Source organism: Apis laboriosa, unplaced genomic scaffold (assembly GCF_014066325.1).
Source record: "Apis laboriosa isolate Shangri-la unplaced genomic scaffold, ASM1406632v1 scaffold42_cov153, whole genome shotgun sequence".
NCBI lineage: Eukaryota > Metazoa > Arthropoda > Insecta > Hymenoptera > Apidae > Apis > Apis laboriosa.
This window is the reverse complement of record NW_025223257.1, coordinates 404,959-424,896: the sequence shown is the minus strand read 5'-3', so window position 1 is coordinate 424,896 and position 19,938 is coordinate 404,959. Positions and strand designations below refer to the sequence as shown.

The following is a 19,938-nucleotide window of genomic DNA, read 5'->3' as shown; positions in this document are numbered from 1 at the left end:
ATTATGATAGCAAGATTTAAAAAAAATAAAACATTCAAAATTGTATCAAGTGAAATATTATTTATTTAAATTTAAAATCTCTTGTTGTTTGTATAAATTTTAACGAAAAACTTAACTGATTAGCTGTATTTTATCCTTGTTTCAATTCGAAGAGGCACTCTTTATTTTCAATTGAAAATTCAAATAAACTTTTTTTTTTTTACAAAGAAAAGTATTAAAGTTGATAAGCAATTAAAATGAAACATGTGACAAAGAATCAAACAACAACGAGATGCATACGTTATAGACAAGGCAAGATATGCAAATTATTTTATTGCACATCGTCATAGTATCTTTCAATTGAGTCTAACACGTGACAAGGTCGAGTATCGATTCGTGATGTTTCCTTTTTAGCGCCATAGGTTTCGTGCTCACCCAAAAGTTGACTATCTTTTTGTTTCCTTTTCTCCAACTTTAATTGCTGCGATCGTTGAGAATTCTCCACCACTGTTTTCATCGTATCCCAAGGATAATTAACATCTGGCACAGAGTATAGAACATTTCCTCTTTTTCCATATCTATTCAAATATCAGGCATATCATAACATTATAATTATTCAATTATATCGCATACAAATATACTTATATTCAAATTAATCTTCTAGAAAATTTATATTTTTAAATTTTTATTTAAATCTGTTTGAAGTTTCGTTTTCTGAAATATTTTATATGAAATTTTTCTATCAAATCTATATATATATATTTGCTAAAAATCAATTATCAATCGAAAAATCTATAATATATATTACGAAATACTAGATAACGTAAATACATTATTACCTTGCCTTTCCACTAAGCAAATAATAATCACTAACATGATCGATGTATTTTCTTAATTCTTCCGGACTTGTAAATATTTCTGGTCGTGTTGGTCTGGCCATCGGTTCCGGTTCACCGTGAACAATTATAATTCCAAAAATAAAGAGGACAAGATACAAGTAGATGGTATTGGAACACGGTTGCATCATCGTTTTAGAAGTCATCGGATATTTGTTGGAAAAAATAAATTTCGAAATTTTCCTGAAAAAGTGCGATTTCGTTACACAAATTTCGATATATTCGATTTACATAATAAAACGTGCAAATTATAAATCAATACAAATTTATACGTTATCCATTATCCACCTGTTTAAATTTTTCTGTTTCTTAAATTAATTACATTTGGTTTAACAAATATGACTTTTTATTTTCATTTTTTTCAATATTCCACTGAATATTTTATTATCATAATATAAATATCTGAACAATTTTGAAAAGAGTTGTACGAATTGATTAATTTCAAAATATTTAAATTGTTTCACACGTGTTTCAATATACCCATAGAAATATGCTAATCATATTCGTTATAACTATATACATTATGCTCAAATATATTTCTCTATCGCACATTATTTGATATATTTAAATCGCGTTATTAAAGTTTTAAAAATATACTTATTTGACATATTCGTATATTTAAAATCATAAAAATCACGTGGTAACGTAATATAAGTTGCGATTAAATTAGATTTTGAAAACGATTTGAATATAACTCCGCGTTATATGATGCAAGATATTAAGTGCGAATAGAAATTGAACTTAAACTCGAGTTACCTGTTGCTCGTTTGATATCACTCCATCGATAATCGAATGTTTTCCGCGGGGAGCAATTAATGGTTTAAAATTGGATATGGAAATGTACTTGATCTGTGGATCGTTATTCGAAAATTCAGGCAATAAATTGGTAATAATTTCCGAAAATTTTATTAAAATTTCATAAAAAATGTATTTGATTTCGATAAAAAAATTCATTGATTTCATAGAAATGATTAGATGATTTTTAACGATAGCTCATTAAAAATATGTATATATTCTCAATATGAGATTGATTACCGATTTGTTTAATATAATAATATGGAACAGTATTCATAAAAATTCGAATAGCCTATCTTCTCGTTTTATAGAGAACTTTTATAGAGAAAGACTAAAAGAATATATATCGTTTGGTGCAAACTACTATATAAAATATATCCTCGTAAGCTTGATAATCCAGCAACAAAGCTGCTTGTAGAGGAGAACGAATATCCTGACAGGATTTCATGCGCTGTATATTACGTCTTTTTACAAATATATTAACTTTTTATGCTGCTTTTATATTGTCGGTATTATAAATGTGAAGATCGACTTAATCGAAGAAAAAGTTAACTCGAAAATTGAGAAGGATGGTAACTACGCACGATAATTCAACTATCTATCGACATTTGCATCGTGATTAAAAAATAAAATTCATATTCATGGAAAGAGAAATGTCGAGAATCGACGAGTTAATATGTACTTATTGAATATGTAAAACTGATTGCGATGTCGTGCGACGAAAAAAAATAAAAAAACAACGATTTATCAGATTGATTATAAAATATAATTTTTTAACGTATTTTGTTTTCGATGATAATGAATTAATTCTTGAAATTCACTGTTATATTTTTTATTTTTAATCATGATATTTTTTAAATTCGTTATTATAAAAAAATAAAAACACTTTACGCGATAAAATGTTAGGTTATCGTTATGACGATACGTTTCAATTATCAAAATTGTACAATCGAAGATTAAAAATTATATTTATTTGATTAAAAATTGTATTTTCTTGTGTTCACAGATATGCACGAAATAAATGAATGATGTAAAAAAAATGAATTTGAAACGTATATTAGCTTTTAATTTCGAAGTAATCCGAATTAATACAATACTACATATTGAAAATAACTTTAAATATGTTTTTTCTCAAATTATCACCACTTTGATGAGAATAATTATTATTAACTAAGATAAAACGAGACACATAATCCTGAATTCTTTCGAGTTTTTTTTACAACAAAAGGATTATATATTCGCAATGCATACTCACTAGTCGAGATATCAATCTGTCGTGACGAGAAAAGATTCCTGTGTGTATCCTTTCGAAATATTCAAGAGTTGAAATCGAATCGGCCGCTCGTGCCACAGGACAAGAGTATATATACCTGGGGACATACCCTCTGGCGCATCCCCTCGGCAACAAATCGTGTATCGCGCAGCCAATCCACGAGGTTCAACCCCACCAGTCTTCTTTCTCTACTATCCTTGCGTCGATCCTTTCGATCTTTTTTTTTTCTTTCTTTTTTTTACACTTTACATATTATAATTAGCAATTAGCAATTAGATTTAAAGGATCGATTAGAGGATGCTCGATCTCATTATCGATCGTTCGTTTGAAATTTGTTCAAATTTGATTCGGTCAATGAAAATCGATCCGAATTATTTTTGGCGTGTTACAAAAATGTACACGCCACAAAGAAATATTTTGAACGTATATCTCGATAAAAATTTGATGAAAAAAGGAATGAGTTTTTAAAAGCGACGACTACATCGAATCTTTCTCTTATTTTACGATAAACATTCTTTCCTAGCAGTTCCCTTCTTTGCGAGTAATAAAAGCACGCTCTGCAAAAATGTAATCAGATTGTAATATAGTCATGCCACATGGATTTTATGAAACGTTTCAACCAAGCCAAGATATATAGTGTAGTAAGTAAAAGGGGAATATTACCTTTGTTTTCTTTTGATAAAAATTGCAAATATAACGAATTTCGTATTCTTTTATAAAATAAAAACCACGACAATCACTTTATAGGATCGACCCGTTAACGTTATTATTTCTCCTATCAAGTTTCATACGAATTTATCCATTTAAGTTCCACGCGGAATCAATCCGCGTTTCTCAATTAATTTTAAATTTAAAATGAATCGTGATCCCGCTCATCGTCACGAATAATATATTCGAAATATATCCACCCTTGAAACTTTAAAAAGCATATCTAATTGATATATTTGCCAATCTTAAGATCGTTAAATAAACTCAGGGATTTTCAAAAGTTAGGAACTTCGATACACACGAAAATAGATCGATGTAATATCGGAATAAAATACGTCTCGTTTAGCATATTTATAACATATATATTTATCGAATCCTGATGAACGTATCAATTAAATGAAAAGAAAAAGAAAAAAAATAAATCTATAATGGGATGAAAATTCTATTAATAAAAAGGTATCCTATTCATTAATACATAAAAATTGCTCGAAATTATTTATTTATCGAGCCACGAATCTTTACCTCGATTTCTATACGAAATCATTTTAATTGTTGAAATTATTTGTCATGTTCGCGATTCGATATTGTTTTCGTAATATTGGATTTTAGAGCGTGAATTTCGCTCGATCGATACAATAAAATTCTTTTATAAATAATCGTGAATAATTCCTGTACAACCAAAGAATAAATGTCATTTCGATAACTGTTCTCTTAATTCGAATAGGAACATATGTTCCTATTTGTCGATCTTAACTGTGTTTCGCGAGGGTTACAGTGCCTCTCAATAGATTAATATGCTCGTTCGAATATTATACGACAACATTTTTTTTCTTTTTTCTATTTTATAATTCGCGATTATTCGGATTCCTCGTATTTTCGATATTCGTAATCATACACGTATGAAAACGTTGTACGTTTCTTTGATTTTTCAGAGTTAGCACGTTTGTCAAAGGATTATTAAAAGATAAATTTTAAGTATGCCGACGATCCATATCTGTTTCATGTAATTTTCATATCTTACATTTGTCAGTGGGTTTTATCGGTCGACTGATTTATATATATATATATATGATTATAATTTTGCATCCCCTTCTGTTATATTTTCCATTGATTACTATTTCCGTGTACTTATGGCATCGAACGAAACAAACAAATTATGAAATAAGATTATCAAAAAATTGTTTTAATTAACAATTTATAATTACGAGGGCGCTGAAATCACTGTCATTTGGCAAGGCGGTCGATCCAACAGGTGAAAGACTTACCTTCTAAAGATAACTTCTAAGGATAACAATAAGTAACAACTCTTCTCGATTAATTTATAATAAAAAAAATATTTGTATACGGATATAATATTTTTTACTGTCTATCTATCTCTCTTCGCCGCTTTGATCGTTAAAAAATTAATATTATTCGAATGGGAACAACGTATCTTCGATCGAAGAACTACATAATTTCTCGTCTCGAAAGGATAACTGCAAAATTGCAAAGTTATTGTGGAGGAAAAAAAAAAGAGATTTGAGATTAAAATAGGAAAAGATGAATTAAATAGGGTAAGAAAAAGGAGCAGCACAGGTAGCGCGCAAAGAAGTGACTACAATTCTTTCCCTCGGCTATAAAGCGACCTGCGACGACAACCAGGTCGAAGTGGGGACGTTGAAAGGCCAGAAGAGCGTCAACCAACAGGCCCTCGAGAAGAAGAGGCACGAAGGTGGCTGTTGGTGAAAGAGAAAGAAGGATGATCGGCGGTTCAGAAGGAGAGAAGCAACGGAGGAGAACGGTCATTGCCACCACCTCACCTCGAGCCAGTGCTAAAGTCCCCGGGAAGTGGGATATCCTCGACCCTGCCACGGTCTACCGTGCGGAATTGTCCTGTAGTTTAGCTTGGCTTCGTTCTATCGGTCATGGTGGGGCCTTCACGGACAACGATGCGCCGTGCTGGGATTCGTGCATGCGGAGCGCACCCGAGAGCACCTGGATCGGTGATCCAGAAGTCGTGAACTACGCTAAGATCACCGACAAACCAGTTCGATCGGTGCTGGCTAACAGGTCAAAATTTCTTCGTCTTCCTTTTCCACGAGAGTCTTCTCAACCCTTGCGGCCTTGCGACCCGCCACAATCGTCCAACCGTGAGTTTGAGAAGATATCGAAGGGAAAAAAAAGGTGGTCCATTTCGAGGTCGCGGATCGAGGTTTCGTTCGATGAGGAGTCGATTGTTCCGCGCGCGAAACTCCACTTCGACGACGGGGCTCCAGGTGATTTTTATCCCGTGTGCCAAGATCAACCAGCTACGTAAATACGTTTCAGGAGGGCGAGAATTCTAAGTTCGTCGAGGGGGGGGAACGATGTCCTTCGAAGTTTGACAACGGAATAGCGTTCATCGTTGCAGTCGCTCGCCGGTTATTAAGAAAGGTAAGTTTATCAAGCTTGTCTTAATCTTAATAAAAATCGTGATACGAGAGAGGAAGAGATCGCGATACGAAACGAATATTTTACATTTTGATCGAGGAAAGGATGGATAATTAATTTTCTGTGTAGATTACAGTGTCGATTTGATGTTATGACTAATATTCGCGCGAATGTTAAAAAAAAAATTCTCTCATATAATTTATCGCACGATTGGTTTAAAAATATTTTGTATATTGTTCGAAATTGATTAAAAAAACCCATCGTCGCAAATTTGCCAATATGAACCGTATGTCGTTCACGAATAGCGGTACCATTCGTTGCTTCGAGCAGAATTCTTCAAACTTTCACAAACAAACGCGATTTTAAGAGAAGAACGGTGTCTCGTTCTTTCGATAATATCGTTCATTCGATAATATATGATTCACGAGCAAATGAAAATAATAATAATAAAAAAGAAAGGAAAAAAGTCGATAAAATTCATGCCAAAGTATATAATCGTGTTTTCCATTAGATGCCGCATTCACGATTAAATCGCGTAAGATATAAAATTAATATAAAATACTTGTCTCATTTCGATGAAAATTATTGTTACGATGATATCGAAATAAAAATTTTTAATTTATCATTGATAAATTTTCTAATTGATCACAACGTTTCTCTCTTTAAAAATATTGAAATATTTAATTTCCACATATCCTTGCGGAAATTATCTCTATCCATCACCAATTACCAATCAAAGTATTTACCATCGTACTAACTTTTAACGAATTCTGCTTAATACTATCTTTTCGTTCCCAAATGACTTTTTTATTCTACTGAACCGTACTTCGGCGCCAACCCACATGTGCGCCTCGTATTAGATACGTGCGTACAAATGAAAGTGGCTTGTACCGTTACAACATACGCACTAGGCTACAACAAAAGCTTTTTATACACGTACACGTTTGTACACGTGTGAGCAATGTATCCCGCTTTCGGCTTCGAGTCTTCTAGTTACGAAAAAATAATAATAATAATAATTTCCGATACGAGACTGAAATCAAATGGATGTTTTGCAAATTAATCACGGAGCAGATATCCTCAAAGATGAATTAAATTATTTGATTATACGCAACGAGTTACGAACGAGGGACGAAGCGAGAATTTCTGATCGCAAATCGCGTAACTTAAGGATTAATACTTGGAGAGGATAACTCAACGGTAATAAGAGATAATCTCAATGGTTACTCGCAACTTCGTTCGAAGGAAGTAATTTCGTTAAAAAGAAACGTTCGATCGTGTTCAACTTGTACGATTTTCTAAAGAAAAAAAAAAAAAAAGAAAAAGAAAAAGAAAAAAGAAAGTGCGCGCTAGTTCTCGAAAGAGAAAAATAAAGGGGGAAAAAAAAAAAAAATAATCTGTTCCAAATCGAGACGAGGAAGATAACTGTCGCCTAACTAATCAGAAGCAGGAAACCAGTAACCTGACCATCGACAAGCCAACACAACTCGACGTTTGTTGCTTCATCCACCCGAATTCCTGCCTCTGGGTAACTGTAACGGTTTTTATCACTTCCTCTTCAAAGAGGAGGAGCGAGTGCACATTGGATGAGATCACTGCATTTCTTCAAGTTGAAAAGAAAACGAGAATCGCGTACCTATTTGAATGTTAAAACGAAGTTAAAAAAAGTCGTTTCTAAGCAAACGTTTTTCATTATTTTTCACACCATTTTCTCAATTCGATACATTTTATCTATCTTCTCGTTTGTTTGATATATCTTAACCGGAAATTATGAGGATCGAGCAAGAGGCGAAAGAAAAGAGGACGCGCAGAGGTTGTTCTTTTGAACCGATCCGACTCTAACGCAATCCGGTGATTCAACCGTGGATAAGATTTAACGTTATACCCGAATTCTTGTTTCTTCAACATAACTGTAATTTCATCCTTGCACGACGAATAATCGTTTTCGATTTGAAATCGTGTCAGCCTCGCAAATACATCGACATCAACGGCACACCGTCGAGACGGGACACAAAAGGAAAGGGTATTATACTTGGAAAGTAGTTGAAATCATCGCGGTGAAAATTAATTAGATTTGTTTCTCCGCCTTATTGTTCCTTTCGTATGATTGTATTCCTATATGATTGCTGAAATCGAACGTCTACTCTCATTGCCAAAAGGTCGTTCACTTTTCCATTCTCGCCATTATTATTTATTGACTCTTAACATTTCCATTATCTTTCTAATAATTTTTCGCAACGTGTAATAATTTATCCTAACTCGCGTGCTTACGTTACTCGAAGTTGAACATTGATTTATATCTTATTTATACGTGCAATATAATTTTTGATAATTATTACGATTTTTTTTTTTTTTATTCACGGTATATTATGAATTTAGTTGAGATTAAGAGTCCGTATCATAAAAGAAGAAAGAAATAATGCATTTGTTCCACAGCGGGGAAATATTAAAAAGTTGGAACGATCAGTTGGGAACGGGATTTTTAATTTCATTTCATGAGAATTTTCTCATGTATATATCATGAAATGAATGGCATTCTTGCATGGCACGAGCGTGCTAACGTTAAATACGAGCAAATCTGAAATTCATTTTTGTTTCGCCTGTTCTTCTTCTTCTTCTTCTTCTTCTTCTTCTTCTTTTTTTTTTTTTTCTTCCAGATGTGGGATCGAGAAAGAAAAAGCTGGATCGTCGTCTTCCTAGGGAACGTCCTGTTGAATACCGTGATCGCTTCCCCGATCTACGTCCCACAATTTATTCCAGGAAGTAAGTCGTCGTCTCTCGATTATTGTCACCGTCAAAATTGAAAATATATTTCGCGATGGTATATGGTATAACGAAGTGAAACTCGCGTCGAGGAACACACATTTAAAACACACGCGTAAAACTGTACGTTCCTTTTAAAAGGAAAAAAGAAGAAAAAAAAAAAACATCGAATCCGACAAAAATTATTATTATTCTTAACGCGTGTACGTATTATTATTCGTTCTATAAAATCCTTAATTGAGATCACGCGAGCATGATTCGAACGCAAAATCCCCCTCCCCTGCCCCCCTCCTTCCGCGTGCACATTTTGCTGCTTCTTCTTTTTCCGGGATCCTTGGATTTCCCTCGAGTGTCAGCTGAATAACGGATCGGTACGCAAATACTTGGGATGGGCAGGGTTAAACCCGTGTGCGTGCACGTATATTTCCAACTGGCGTATACGAAAGACACGAGCACAGGAGAATTGGACACGGGCTGTGCGTATACACGTACACGTCCGTCTACCTGTCCGAGTCGCAGGACGACATTGAACCTACCTTGGATTCGAGCTCGTACGGAACGTGGGCGGACTGGTCAGTTTTCTATACAAGTGGGTCAGTCCCGGTCATCGGCGTGCACACGACTTACACTGATTTTTCCGATCTCGTCATCTTCGTTCTCATCGGTATTCGAACCGCTTCATTCAAGCCAGTCCCGAGCCCGAGGTCTCGAGGTGAAATCGTTTATCCGAAAATCCGATTCCAGACGTAGAAATGGCGACAGGCAACAGGTTGCTTTACTTTTGCCGGGTAAAATTATTTTCACTCGTCCCTTTTTCCTCCCAATTTTCGCAAGGTGGAAAGTATGCGTTTCGCTTAATAAAGTGTTTCAAATGCGGGTGTTTCTCGTTCGATTCATCTTCGACATACACGACGGAATATTTAATTACCAGTGAGTGAAATCCTTTCGAACGGCGATACGTACACCACGTAGATAGTACACGTATGCCGATACGAGTATGCTCGATATGTCCACCACTCGAAATTCCAACAAGTACGTAACGAAATCGGTTACTTTCTTTCTTTCGATTCATGTGACTCAAACGACACTTCCGGTAGCATACATTTTCTATACGGAAGGACACGAAACGCGTAGAACGACTTGGACAAGGGAACTGGCCGACTGACCCGAAAGGATTGGCTCAAGACTTTGTATATAATTTTACGGTCGATTTTCACTCGCTACGGCCATCAACCTCGAATGCCAAGAAGAAAGTAAATATCATGAGAGAACCGCATTGTCGATCGGTTAACAATCTCGTCTCGTTTGGCCAGCTCGGAAATTTTAAACCAATTTCTATCGATCCTTCTCTTTTAAAAAAAGAACTAGATCGATTGTTTTTCAATAATCGGCAATAAGGGACGAGTGTATCTGTTCCAGTGGCTCGATTCAATCACCGATTCGATCACAATTTAATCGATTCAATCACGATTTAATCGAGTAAGAAAGAATGTTGGAATGTTCGTGAGCAAGGGTTTTGCTAGATAGTTAGCAGGAGAATGGACGAGACGGAGAAGCCGAGACTGTGAGGTGTCTTAGAGGAAAACGGGCTGTTACATTAGGCTATGACTGTGACCGACTTTTGGGTCGGGCAACTAGCTCATACATCGAAATGTAACGGTACCAAGATGCTTTGCTTTACCTGACATCAATTCGTTCTTCGATAACGCCCGCTACGTTATGAGTATACTATAGACATATATATATATAATATAATCGCCGTTCCATAATAGGATTGGAAATTAACAAACAGTCATCGATACAGACGACAGATTACAATCGAGATTGATAAAAATTTACGCATTAAATATTTCTCTTCTTGAATCTCTTCTTGTTAAGTCATCTTGTTAAGTCATTTGTACAAAGTTCGATAAATCATATTAAAAATATTCGGTTATATATCCATCCACAATATTTCTGGAATTCTTTTCTTCGCCGAGTTCATTTCGCCTCCTCAACTTCAACTACACGAATTCTATTAAAGTAATTGCGCCCACTGTTCCGGAGCAATAATCGCTCCATAATGGATTGTTGCAATTAAATAGCAGAAACGGCACACGTGTTTCCGCCGTGCGATTTACAGCTTCTTTCGACGCGATCATATTAATCGATCATATTAAATTCTCGGTGTCGTTCATTATCCGGGAACACGGAGAGCATGGGCGCATACAATAGGGCGGATTATGCGGAATTACGAATGGATGATGATGGCTGGTTCGAAGGATCGCGTGATGTAAGAATGTAGAACGCGGAGTATCGAACGCACAGTTACCGAATGAAAGGATGATTAACTTGATTAGAGATCGAGAGAAGAACGTCTTCTTGATCTTCTTCTCTCCTTCTCGAAACGGAAAAAAAAAAGAAAAAAGCTCGAGTGGAACTAACCTTTCATCTAAAATTTTAAACGAATCTCAGGATCTTCGAAGCGATGAAAACACACAATGTCGAGCGATTCATTTGAAGAATTTCTTTATTATATCCACAGGTATAGGAAGGAATATCAGGCATTTGCCATGCGTGTCTAGAAGAACCGGCGAGACTGGCGTTTGCATGTTTGCGTTCACGTGCGCGAAAGCGAATGGCACCCATCTAGGAACCTGCATCGATCGTTTCTATTTCGGCAGTTGTTGCAAGATAGACGAAGAACCTGAAATATTCCCTCAGGATAACAGTATCGACGATGGACCACCGGCTAGGCCGTTCGTCACGACCTATGGATCTATCGAGAGCAACGATATACCCGAGTACTTTTCAAGGCCGAAACCGATCAACGAGAAGAAACCACCTGGAACGTATTCGACCGAGGTGAGACCAGTTCGATTCAAATATATTTTTGGGGATTTCTTGTTTCAAAGTTGATATTGAATCATCGAGCTATAACAAAGTATTTTGCAGCAACGAATATGTAATCGTTCGATAAAATAATTTCATGGTTTTTTTTTTTTCTATCAACTCTATTTAGGAGACAATTACCACTACACAAAGTGTTGGCACGCAATCAACCATTGTAAAAGAAACGACAAAACTCGTAACTAAAAAGCCAGTAATGACGAGCATCGAAACGACTACGAAACCGGTTCGGTTGTCGACCTTTCAAACCGTGCAAAACTCATCGAAGGGAGATTCATCGAGCACAAAAAGTCCGCCGAGAATCACGAGCAGTACAGTACCAATGGCGCAAAAACCTTCGAGCACGATCATGGAAATAGCGACGACTACCACGAGCAAATCAGCATTGACCTCGTCGATAACTCAAAGTTATCCAACGACATTGGAGGTCGTGACAAAGGCGCCGTCCACCCTGATGCAAACGTTCACTCAAACGATTAAACCCGTTACTAAAAAGCCGATTAATTCGTCCACGTCTTATAAACCAATACACTCGACTACCGTTCATAGGCCGACGAATGCAACCACATCTAAACCCTTTCCACCGTCTACGACCGAACGAACGACCGAATCGACAACGTCGAAAATCGTAGCCACCACTACTCAGAGAATAGTTCCGTTCACGAGGTTCCCACCGCGAAATTCGACAACCGCGAGACCGATTACTCACGCCACAACTAGAAAACCTATTACCACCACTAAGAAACCAGTGACTGGCACCAGTACGAAGAGACCGACGATTAGCACGAAGAAACCGAGCACGCATACGAAGAGACCTTCCACTTCTCCAAAACCATTCGTAAATTCTACTTCAACCCCCGCAACGACCAAACCTCTTCTGACGTCCATCAAGCATCGGCCAACCTTGGCCACGATCACCGAGGCCGTTTCTCTTTCGACGGAAGCAACTCCTTCTACAACATCTGGCACGGAAGCCGTGACCGTTCAAAAATTCACCACCATCGCGACAACGAGGCCCACGCAAAAAGTCAAACCCACCACGGTCAAACCGACCACTTCGAAGCCATTGACGACGATTGCGAGGCCGAAACCAACCAAGATCCCCGCGTCTACCTCGAATCCGGTATCCAAGCCGGTACACGCGACGACGACCACCGAGAAAACGGGACCTTTGTCGTCTGTCCTCGCCACTTCTGCCATTACGAAACCTAGGCCGACGGTAGAGTCAAAACCCACGAAACCGTTCACCAAGCCCACAACCGAGCCTTCCTCGACCACGACATCCCCGACTGTGCTTCTTGGTTCCACCGTAACGGATACCGTAAGTTTCACGTCTTCGTTTTCTACCGACACGACCACCGACGCAACGTCGTCATACGTGCCTTCGACGAAGCCGCCTATCGTTAACCAAACCTTGGAGGAAACGTTTCACACCACCTATTCGCCCGGACTCGTCACATGGACGTCGAGCTCGGACGACACGACTACAAAGATTCCAGATATATTTTCGGCAACCACGCCACAAATTGGTGAGTTTATCGATAATTTATTAATAATTTTTTTTAAATGACGGAGCAAACTGAATTGTGTCCAATGTATGGGATAAGTTGGACGTATAATTCGAGTCATAAATTCGATAATATACACGATGTAATTAGATATAATTGAAATTTTATAATTTTATAATTCGTAAATAATCAACGCGTGTAATGTAATAACGCGTGATTAATTTATACACGGAGAATATTTGCATTTTTCATTCGCATGCCGAACGAAAAGTTTACCCGTTGGCTAGGTGAAATCGAAGAAAACGGATATCCATTGTGTAACGTGACGGTCTTGTCGTCAATAGGAAATCATCTCGATGGCAATTCACGTCGAGGTGTACGCCTCTTGCATTAACTATTATCGAGAGAATCACGAAAGCTTAGTGAATTTGATAGATTATCCCCGGAATCGTCTGCGCTTTATTCAACAATAATTTTTAATTATTTCATTCTATCGCGTTATCGAATATGCGATTTAAAACAAATATCTGCAATCTATACGATATTTCTGAATTATAATAATGATAATACGTTATACGTCGATTAGAGATTCGATTCGAATATTTTTTTTGGAAAGATAATTCGATCGTGAAATAAAATCTACCTATGTTAAATCGTATAAAGATATAATAAAATAAACACATGTTGTAATTCAACATTGAACGAATAATTTCTGTGTATAATACTTCTGCTATATTATTGGATTTATGTTAACCATGGTTAATGTTAAAATCTTGACGTGTTGCTTCATGTTGCCGCGAATAACTGCATTTCAAACGCACGTGAAACAAACGCGTAAAATGAAATTTCTCTATATATACGAGAGTCGCGTTAATCGTGTCTAGAAACTGGCACTTTATTAAAAGAATGAAAGGTCGTATTCTTCGTGCATCGATAGGAGATGAAATTCTATTGCGTCGGTATGCTGTAACGGTTTAAACCGTCCACCGTAATCTTTCCTCTCGAATACTTCGTGAACAGCATCCATTTCTCGTCTTCTCTCTCTTTTTCCCTCTCTCCGTTGTAATTTAAACGAGTCAAATTATTTTCCAATAACTGCACTTTGTTCCAGTTTTCACGAGCGTACTTTCAATTATTTTATTCGTTACGTGGTGAAAAAAGAAAATCCTTCGATTCGTATAATTAATTCGTATAATTCGTATAATTCCTTTATCTCTCTCTCTCTCTCTCTCTCTCTCCGTTTATCGATATCGATAAAATATTTTCAATGATTTTGCAGATCAAACCGAAAGCGATTGGACTCCGATAACTACTCCAGATGGTTGGATTATGATTCAATCGCCCACCACCAAAAAACCGCAAACGGTAGAAGAAACGACCGATAAGCCTATTCTCGAATCCACGATACAATCCATCATGACTTCTGGTACGATGACGATTTAATATTTTTGGGAATTACATCTTTTTTAATACTCTCCTTTAATCCACGATTATTTAGTTAAATCACCGACAGAAGCTGATACGGAGCAGGTGACAAAAACACCTACTATCTTAACAACCTTATCTACAATTGCAAGCGTGACGATAGATACCGAACTTCCGGTACCGATGGAAACCCTCAACATGTCGGATTATAAGCAAGGTATAAATCAATAAATCAATATTAAATTAATTTCTTTTTAACGTAATTCTTTTTACGAATATTTTTCAATCGAGATAATTTCGATCCTTTCACGATTATAAATCATTCGAATTGGTAATCGTTTAAAATCTTGCTTATCACGGTATTGCAATAAAGCGGGAATCCATGGTCGATAATATAGAAACCTGAATAAACCGGGAAAAAATACGTGTTTTTTTGAAAAAAAAAGTAATAAAAAAAAAAAAATAGACGAGCATTGATTACATAAAAGCGAAGCGAATAGCGTTGCAATAGCATCGACGAGTCGTTTTCATTCATGATCTCATCGGTACGTGAATAACTTGTCGCAAAGTGCGATGATCTGTTTCACTTGTTGAACGCGAACGAGAATCGTATGCATAATTAGAGCCATGAAGAGAAAAAAACGGAAAGGGATGATACCGGTTCATCCAGTCGGACGAATATAGAAGACTCGTTCCCCAACATGGCTGTGTCATTGAGATTCATGAATTTGTTGAAGGGATTAAATTCGACGATGCTTGTTCTTGCAGTGTGCGGAAGAAGAATGTTTCCGGAATCGCGAATTGTCGGTGGTATTCGTAGCTCATTCGGAAAATGGCCTTGGCAAGTAAGTATGACAAACTTTTTATAAACTTTTGTTAATTTTTTTCGCTTATTAATTATAAAATTTAAAATAGAAATCTCGAATTATTTCTCATTTAATTCTACGGTGTTCTCGTGCTTTTACTAAATCGAGTTGCATATATATATATATATATATAAGAACGATCGTATTCTCTGTACGTAATTCATGATTTTCCGCCTCTCGAGGAGTATCCGCGTAATTGATACACAGAATAACGTTAAACGTCATTCTTTGTTAAACAAGATCAATGTTTTCTTTTCAGATCTCGTTACGACAATGGAGAACATCGACGTATCTGCACAAATGCGGTGCAGCTTTGCTCAACGAAAATTGGGCCATAACTGCAGCCCATTGCGTCGAAAAGTTGGTATCATATTTTTCATCGGATTATTTCCAATAAATTTTATTTCCTTTATCGTGCATTTAATCTTGAAACAGTAATCGATACACACATTACAAAGATTATTATTATACAGGTTAAAAAATTAAATTTTTATTTTAATTTATACCTCTTCCTAACTTGGCAGCGTACCACCTAGCGATTTATTGCTAAGGATCGGCGAACACGATCTTGCAAACGAAGACGAGCCTTATGGGTATCAAGAAAGAAGAGTTCAAATCGTGGCCAGCCATCCGCAATTCGATCCTCGCACCTTCGAATACGATCTTGCGTTGTTGAGATTCTACGAACCTCTATTACCATTTCAACCGAACGTTCTTCCTATTTGTTTACCCGATGATGACGAAACTTACGTTGGTCGTACTGCTTACGTCACTGGCTGGGGTCGACTTTATGACGGTATCATTACATCATTCTTTTAACAAATTCAATTCCACGATTTAATTTAAACGATATATTGATCGAATCTTAATTCTCAGAGGGCCCATTGCCATCTACTCTGCAAGAAGTGGCGGTGCCAGTGATCAATAATACAATGTGCGAAGTTATGTACAGAAACGCTGGATACATCGAGCATATTCCACACATATTCATTTGTGCCGGTTGGAAAAATGGAGGATTTGATTCGTGCGAGGTAAATTAAATTTTTCCTCTTCTTCCTCGATACATTTATAGAAGGGGGAAAACGGAAGTAATATAATTTCATTCATCTAATGAATTTTGAAGAATATATGGAAACTAGAATTTATACTTCTCACAGGGTGATAGTGGAGGACCAATGGTAATTCGAAGAGCACGCGATAAACGATGGATCCTTGCCGGAGTTATCAGCTGGGGAATTGGATGTGCCGTGCCCAACCAACCAGGAGTTTATACGCGTATCTCCGAGTTTCGAGAGTGGATAAATCAAATTCTTCAATTCTGAGTTGAAGTTCTATCCCTTTTGAAATTGATGCTCGGTGAAAACTGCGCGAGGGGACACGAATTAGAATTCGATTCTAATAGAATTTCGAAAGAAAAATATAGGTTGAATATAGTGAGAAAAGTTTACGCATGTACATAATATATTTTATACAAATTGCATGCAAATTTTAGTTTTTCTTAAGGAAAACTTTGCATGTAATGGATATTAAGAGAAAAAGAGGGACGAGAAAGATACGAGGCGTTATACGTACTCGCCTGTAATATATTTTCCATAAAATTTTATCAAACACGAAATCAAATGATAAGACATACGTTTTGTATTACGCGATATCATTACTAATGGAGTAATGGATTTTGGAGTCGATCGTATCAATGGTTTACTACTGTGTATATGTGCTACATAATTTCAAATGCAAGAGATTATGCACGCAAAGTGAACAAGTAACGCCATCTCTCATTATACAATTAAATCTCGAACAATCTCGATCGACAAAATAGCGTTCTACGATATCAACAAATATTATATAATTACGTGTTATCGATAAAATTATATCAATACTTTTGGATTATTTTATTTTTGATTCTCGTTATTATATCGTTATATTTAATAATAAAAATCACCAGGATGAATCTCATTCTGATCGACTGATGATAAGAAAGAAATTTTTGCAATATTCTCATTACGATTGAGAATTTTTGCAAAATTAGACGCAATTAAATATCATTTTAATTATATTCCTTGTAAGATATTCATTAACAGATTCGTTAATGAGATAAAATAAATACGAATTTTAAGGGATAGACGAAAGAAATACATTTAACAGATTTTTGATCATTTTTACGTCTTCCAATACTTAAAGTGTCAAAAAATAGCGATTTAATCCACGATATTGTTGTTATTCTGTAATGTTACATTATTAAGCAATATGCTTAATCTGTAACAATTAGAATAAATGTATTGTATAAAAGCGCAAAGCGTCAGAAAGATCATTAGATCTGTTAGAAAAATATTAAAGTGCATACGAGAGATTAATAGCAATATGTTATTCTGTAATCATTGCTCATGATATGAAACTTGATCGAATTACACAAAGATTATTAATCGTTTTATATGAACTTAATTTTATTTTGATATATTTATTGATATATTGAACTCGACTTGTAGCAAATTTCAAAACTTATCAAAGTAATTTATCAAAGTATCGTTCAATGATCATTTGATTCGATCCATTAAATCTCGAATAAAAATGTGTTCATTATCTCTAAAGTTTTCAAGTTGAATGCGTATATGCGTTATTATAATTCGTAATACGCGTTATAATTAAACAAACGACGTAATAAAAATATCCATGAATTCAATGAGAAAGAAAAAAATGGACACATTATTTAATTTAATTTATATAAAAATTCATACATACACGTATATATATATATATATGTATATGTATATGTATATGTATATGTATATGTATGCAATATACATACGTGTGTTCATTAAACGTAATACACACACACACGCGCGTATAGTCAGCCGTTTATGCGAAAAATAATTTATTAATGTACGTTATTAGTTGGGGCTGCGAAAATACAAAACCCCGAGCTTGTAAATACTCGATCAATTTGTGTAGTGCGTGTTATATTTTATCACACTCTATTATTTTTCACTACAATTTTACTATCCCTTTCACATTTTTTTTTTTCCCCCTCGGTGTCTGTATTTACCAATCGAGTATTAAAAAAGAGAAAAAAATCGATGTTCTTCATCGGGAAAGAGCTCAGTGATTACCTGTTTGTCGAATGCAATTCCTCGTCCATCCACTTTGTTTGTCCTCTCTCGAGCAATCAACGTGGGTGTTGATATTTATCAACCAGTCTCAAGTGAGAGTTCAAACCTCACCTACACACAACGCCTACTCCCCTCCCTCCACTGGCTAGGATTTTATATAACTATGTTGAATATATGCAAAATTTGAGAGGACAATAGGATAGCTTGTTTGATGAAGTGTCACGTCGAGTTAAACAGGTGATGTGAAACGTGTTTGAGGGAAGAGAAAACGTGACGCGAAATAGCAATGATGAAGCTACCACGTGTCGAACATCTTCTTTATCTTCTTAATGATTGGAGTAATGATTGGAGATGCTGGCTTGATTTTTTTTTTTTTTTTAATAAAAATGTTCGAAGAAGCGGAACGATTTTCTAAAACTTTCTACAACAAGTCTCGATATCGAATATTAAAAATATTCCCCTATGAAATTTGATAACTTCTTTCAACGGAATAAAAACTCTTTTCAATATATCATTATATATTATTATCGCGTGATATTGCTCTCATAAATCGTAAGAAAATAGTAGAAAATAACCACGTGAAATGGGTATGATCCACATACTTCTGATTGAAATTGTAGATTTAATCAAAAGGGAATAATCCGGAAGAAAATTCCCTGGAAAATATTTTAATTTTGAATTTTCACCAAGTTATCACCAAGTTATGTTGTTATTAATTATTGGAAAAATCGATTCAATAATCGATTTATATATTTTTCGATTATGTAGGATCTTCGATTTTATAATAGAAAGATTAACATCTCGATCAGAAATATTGTAGTAATTTTACGACATAAATATTACGATGTATATATATAATTTTTTTTTCCTCAATAATCACTAATCAATAAAAGATAATGAATTTTGATTAATTTAAAGATTAAAATTGGATAAATCGAAATTATCAATGTAGAATTTTATAATCTACGTAATCAGGCTTTTATTTTTATAATTGATAATTGGGATAATTGGACGTTTTTGTATGGATTAAAAAAAAAAAAAAAAAAAAAAAAAGGAAAAGAAGTGAATAAGACATAATCGACAATCGTTTTCTCGCCGATAAATAGCCTGGCCTAGAAAGTATCGCGGTTTTTAAACTTGGTTGAATGGGGCAAACAGATTGTCGCGCCCAATTGTGCTACGATGTCATCGAGAATGTAACTCTCTCTCCTTTCACGCCATTTCATCGGTATGTTAACTTTAACTTCATGTTCCGCCATTTAACATCATCCTTTTTCTTGCTTTCTCGTGTTACTATTATAATCAATCCCGATAATAATT

General features: G+C 35.5%; 2 protein-coding genes across 2 annotated transcripts; one reads left to right on the top strand and one right to left on the bottom strand.

Annotated features, from left to right (window-relative positions):
• Positions 1 to 79: 79 nt before the first annotated feature.
• Positions 80 to 3,018, bottom strand: LOC122716167. Its single transcript, XM_043939014.1, has 3 exons — positions 2,926 to 3,018; positions 819 to 1,058; positions 80 to 557 (listed from the first exon to the last, which is right to left on the bottom strand). Exons 2-3 carry the CDS (start codon positions 1,019 to 1,021, stop codon positions 311 to 313), a joined length of 450 nt encoding a protein of 149 aa, XP_043794949.1. The 5' UTR covers positions 1,022 to 1,058; positions 2,926 to 3,018; the 3' UTR covers positions 80 to 310.
• A 5,699-nt stretch (positions 3,019 to 8,717) lies between these two features.
• LOC122716166 (serine proteinase stubble) lies at positions 8,718 to 17,431 on the top strand. Its single transcript, XM_043939011.1, has 10 exons — positions 8,718 to 8,823; positions 11,348 to 11,667; positions 11,825 to 13,241; positions 14,500 to 14,646; positions 14,719 to 14,862; positions 15,414 to 15,490; positions 15,771 to 15,871; positions 16,036 to 16,307; positions 16,388 to 16,542; positions 16,669 to 17,431. The coding sequence occupies exons 1-10, from the start codon at positions 8,718 to 8,720 to the stop codon at positions 16,831 to 16,833; spliced, it is 2,904 nt and encodes a 967-aa protein (XP_043794946.1). The 3' UTR covers positions 16,834 to 17,431.
• The last annotated feature ends 2,507 nt before the right edge of the window (positions 17,432 to 19,938 follow it).

What these genes read in the sequence shown, in the direction of transcription:
- LOC122716167 (XM_043939014.1), bottom strand. Translation starts at nt 1,021, where the DNA reads ATGACTTCTAAAACGATGATGCAACCGTGTTCCAATACCATCTACTTG. An exon ending in TTGCTTAGTGGAAAGGCAAG is followed by an intron (nt 558 to 818) that starts GTAATAATGTAT and finishes ATATTTGAATAG; the next exon opens with ATATGGAAAAAGAGGAAATG.
- LOC122716166 (XM_043939011.1), top strand. Translation starts at nt 8,718, where the DNA reads ATGTGGGATCGAGAAAGAAAAAGCTGGATCGTCGTCTTCCTAGGGAAC. An exon ending in GGCAACCACGCCACAAATTG is followed by an intron (nt 13,242 to 14,499) that starts GTGAGTTTATCG and finishes ATGATTTTGCAG; the next exon opens with ATCAAACCGAAAGCGATTGG. An exon ending in ACAATCCATCATGACTTCTG is followed by an intron (nt 14,647 to 14,718) that starts GTACGATGACGA and finishes ACGATTATTTAG; the next exon opens with TTAAATCACCGACAGAAGCT.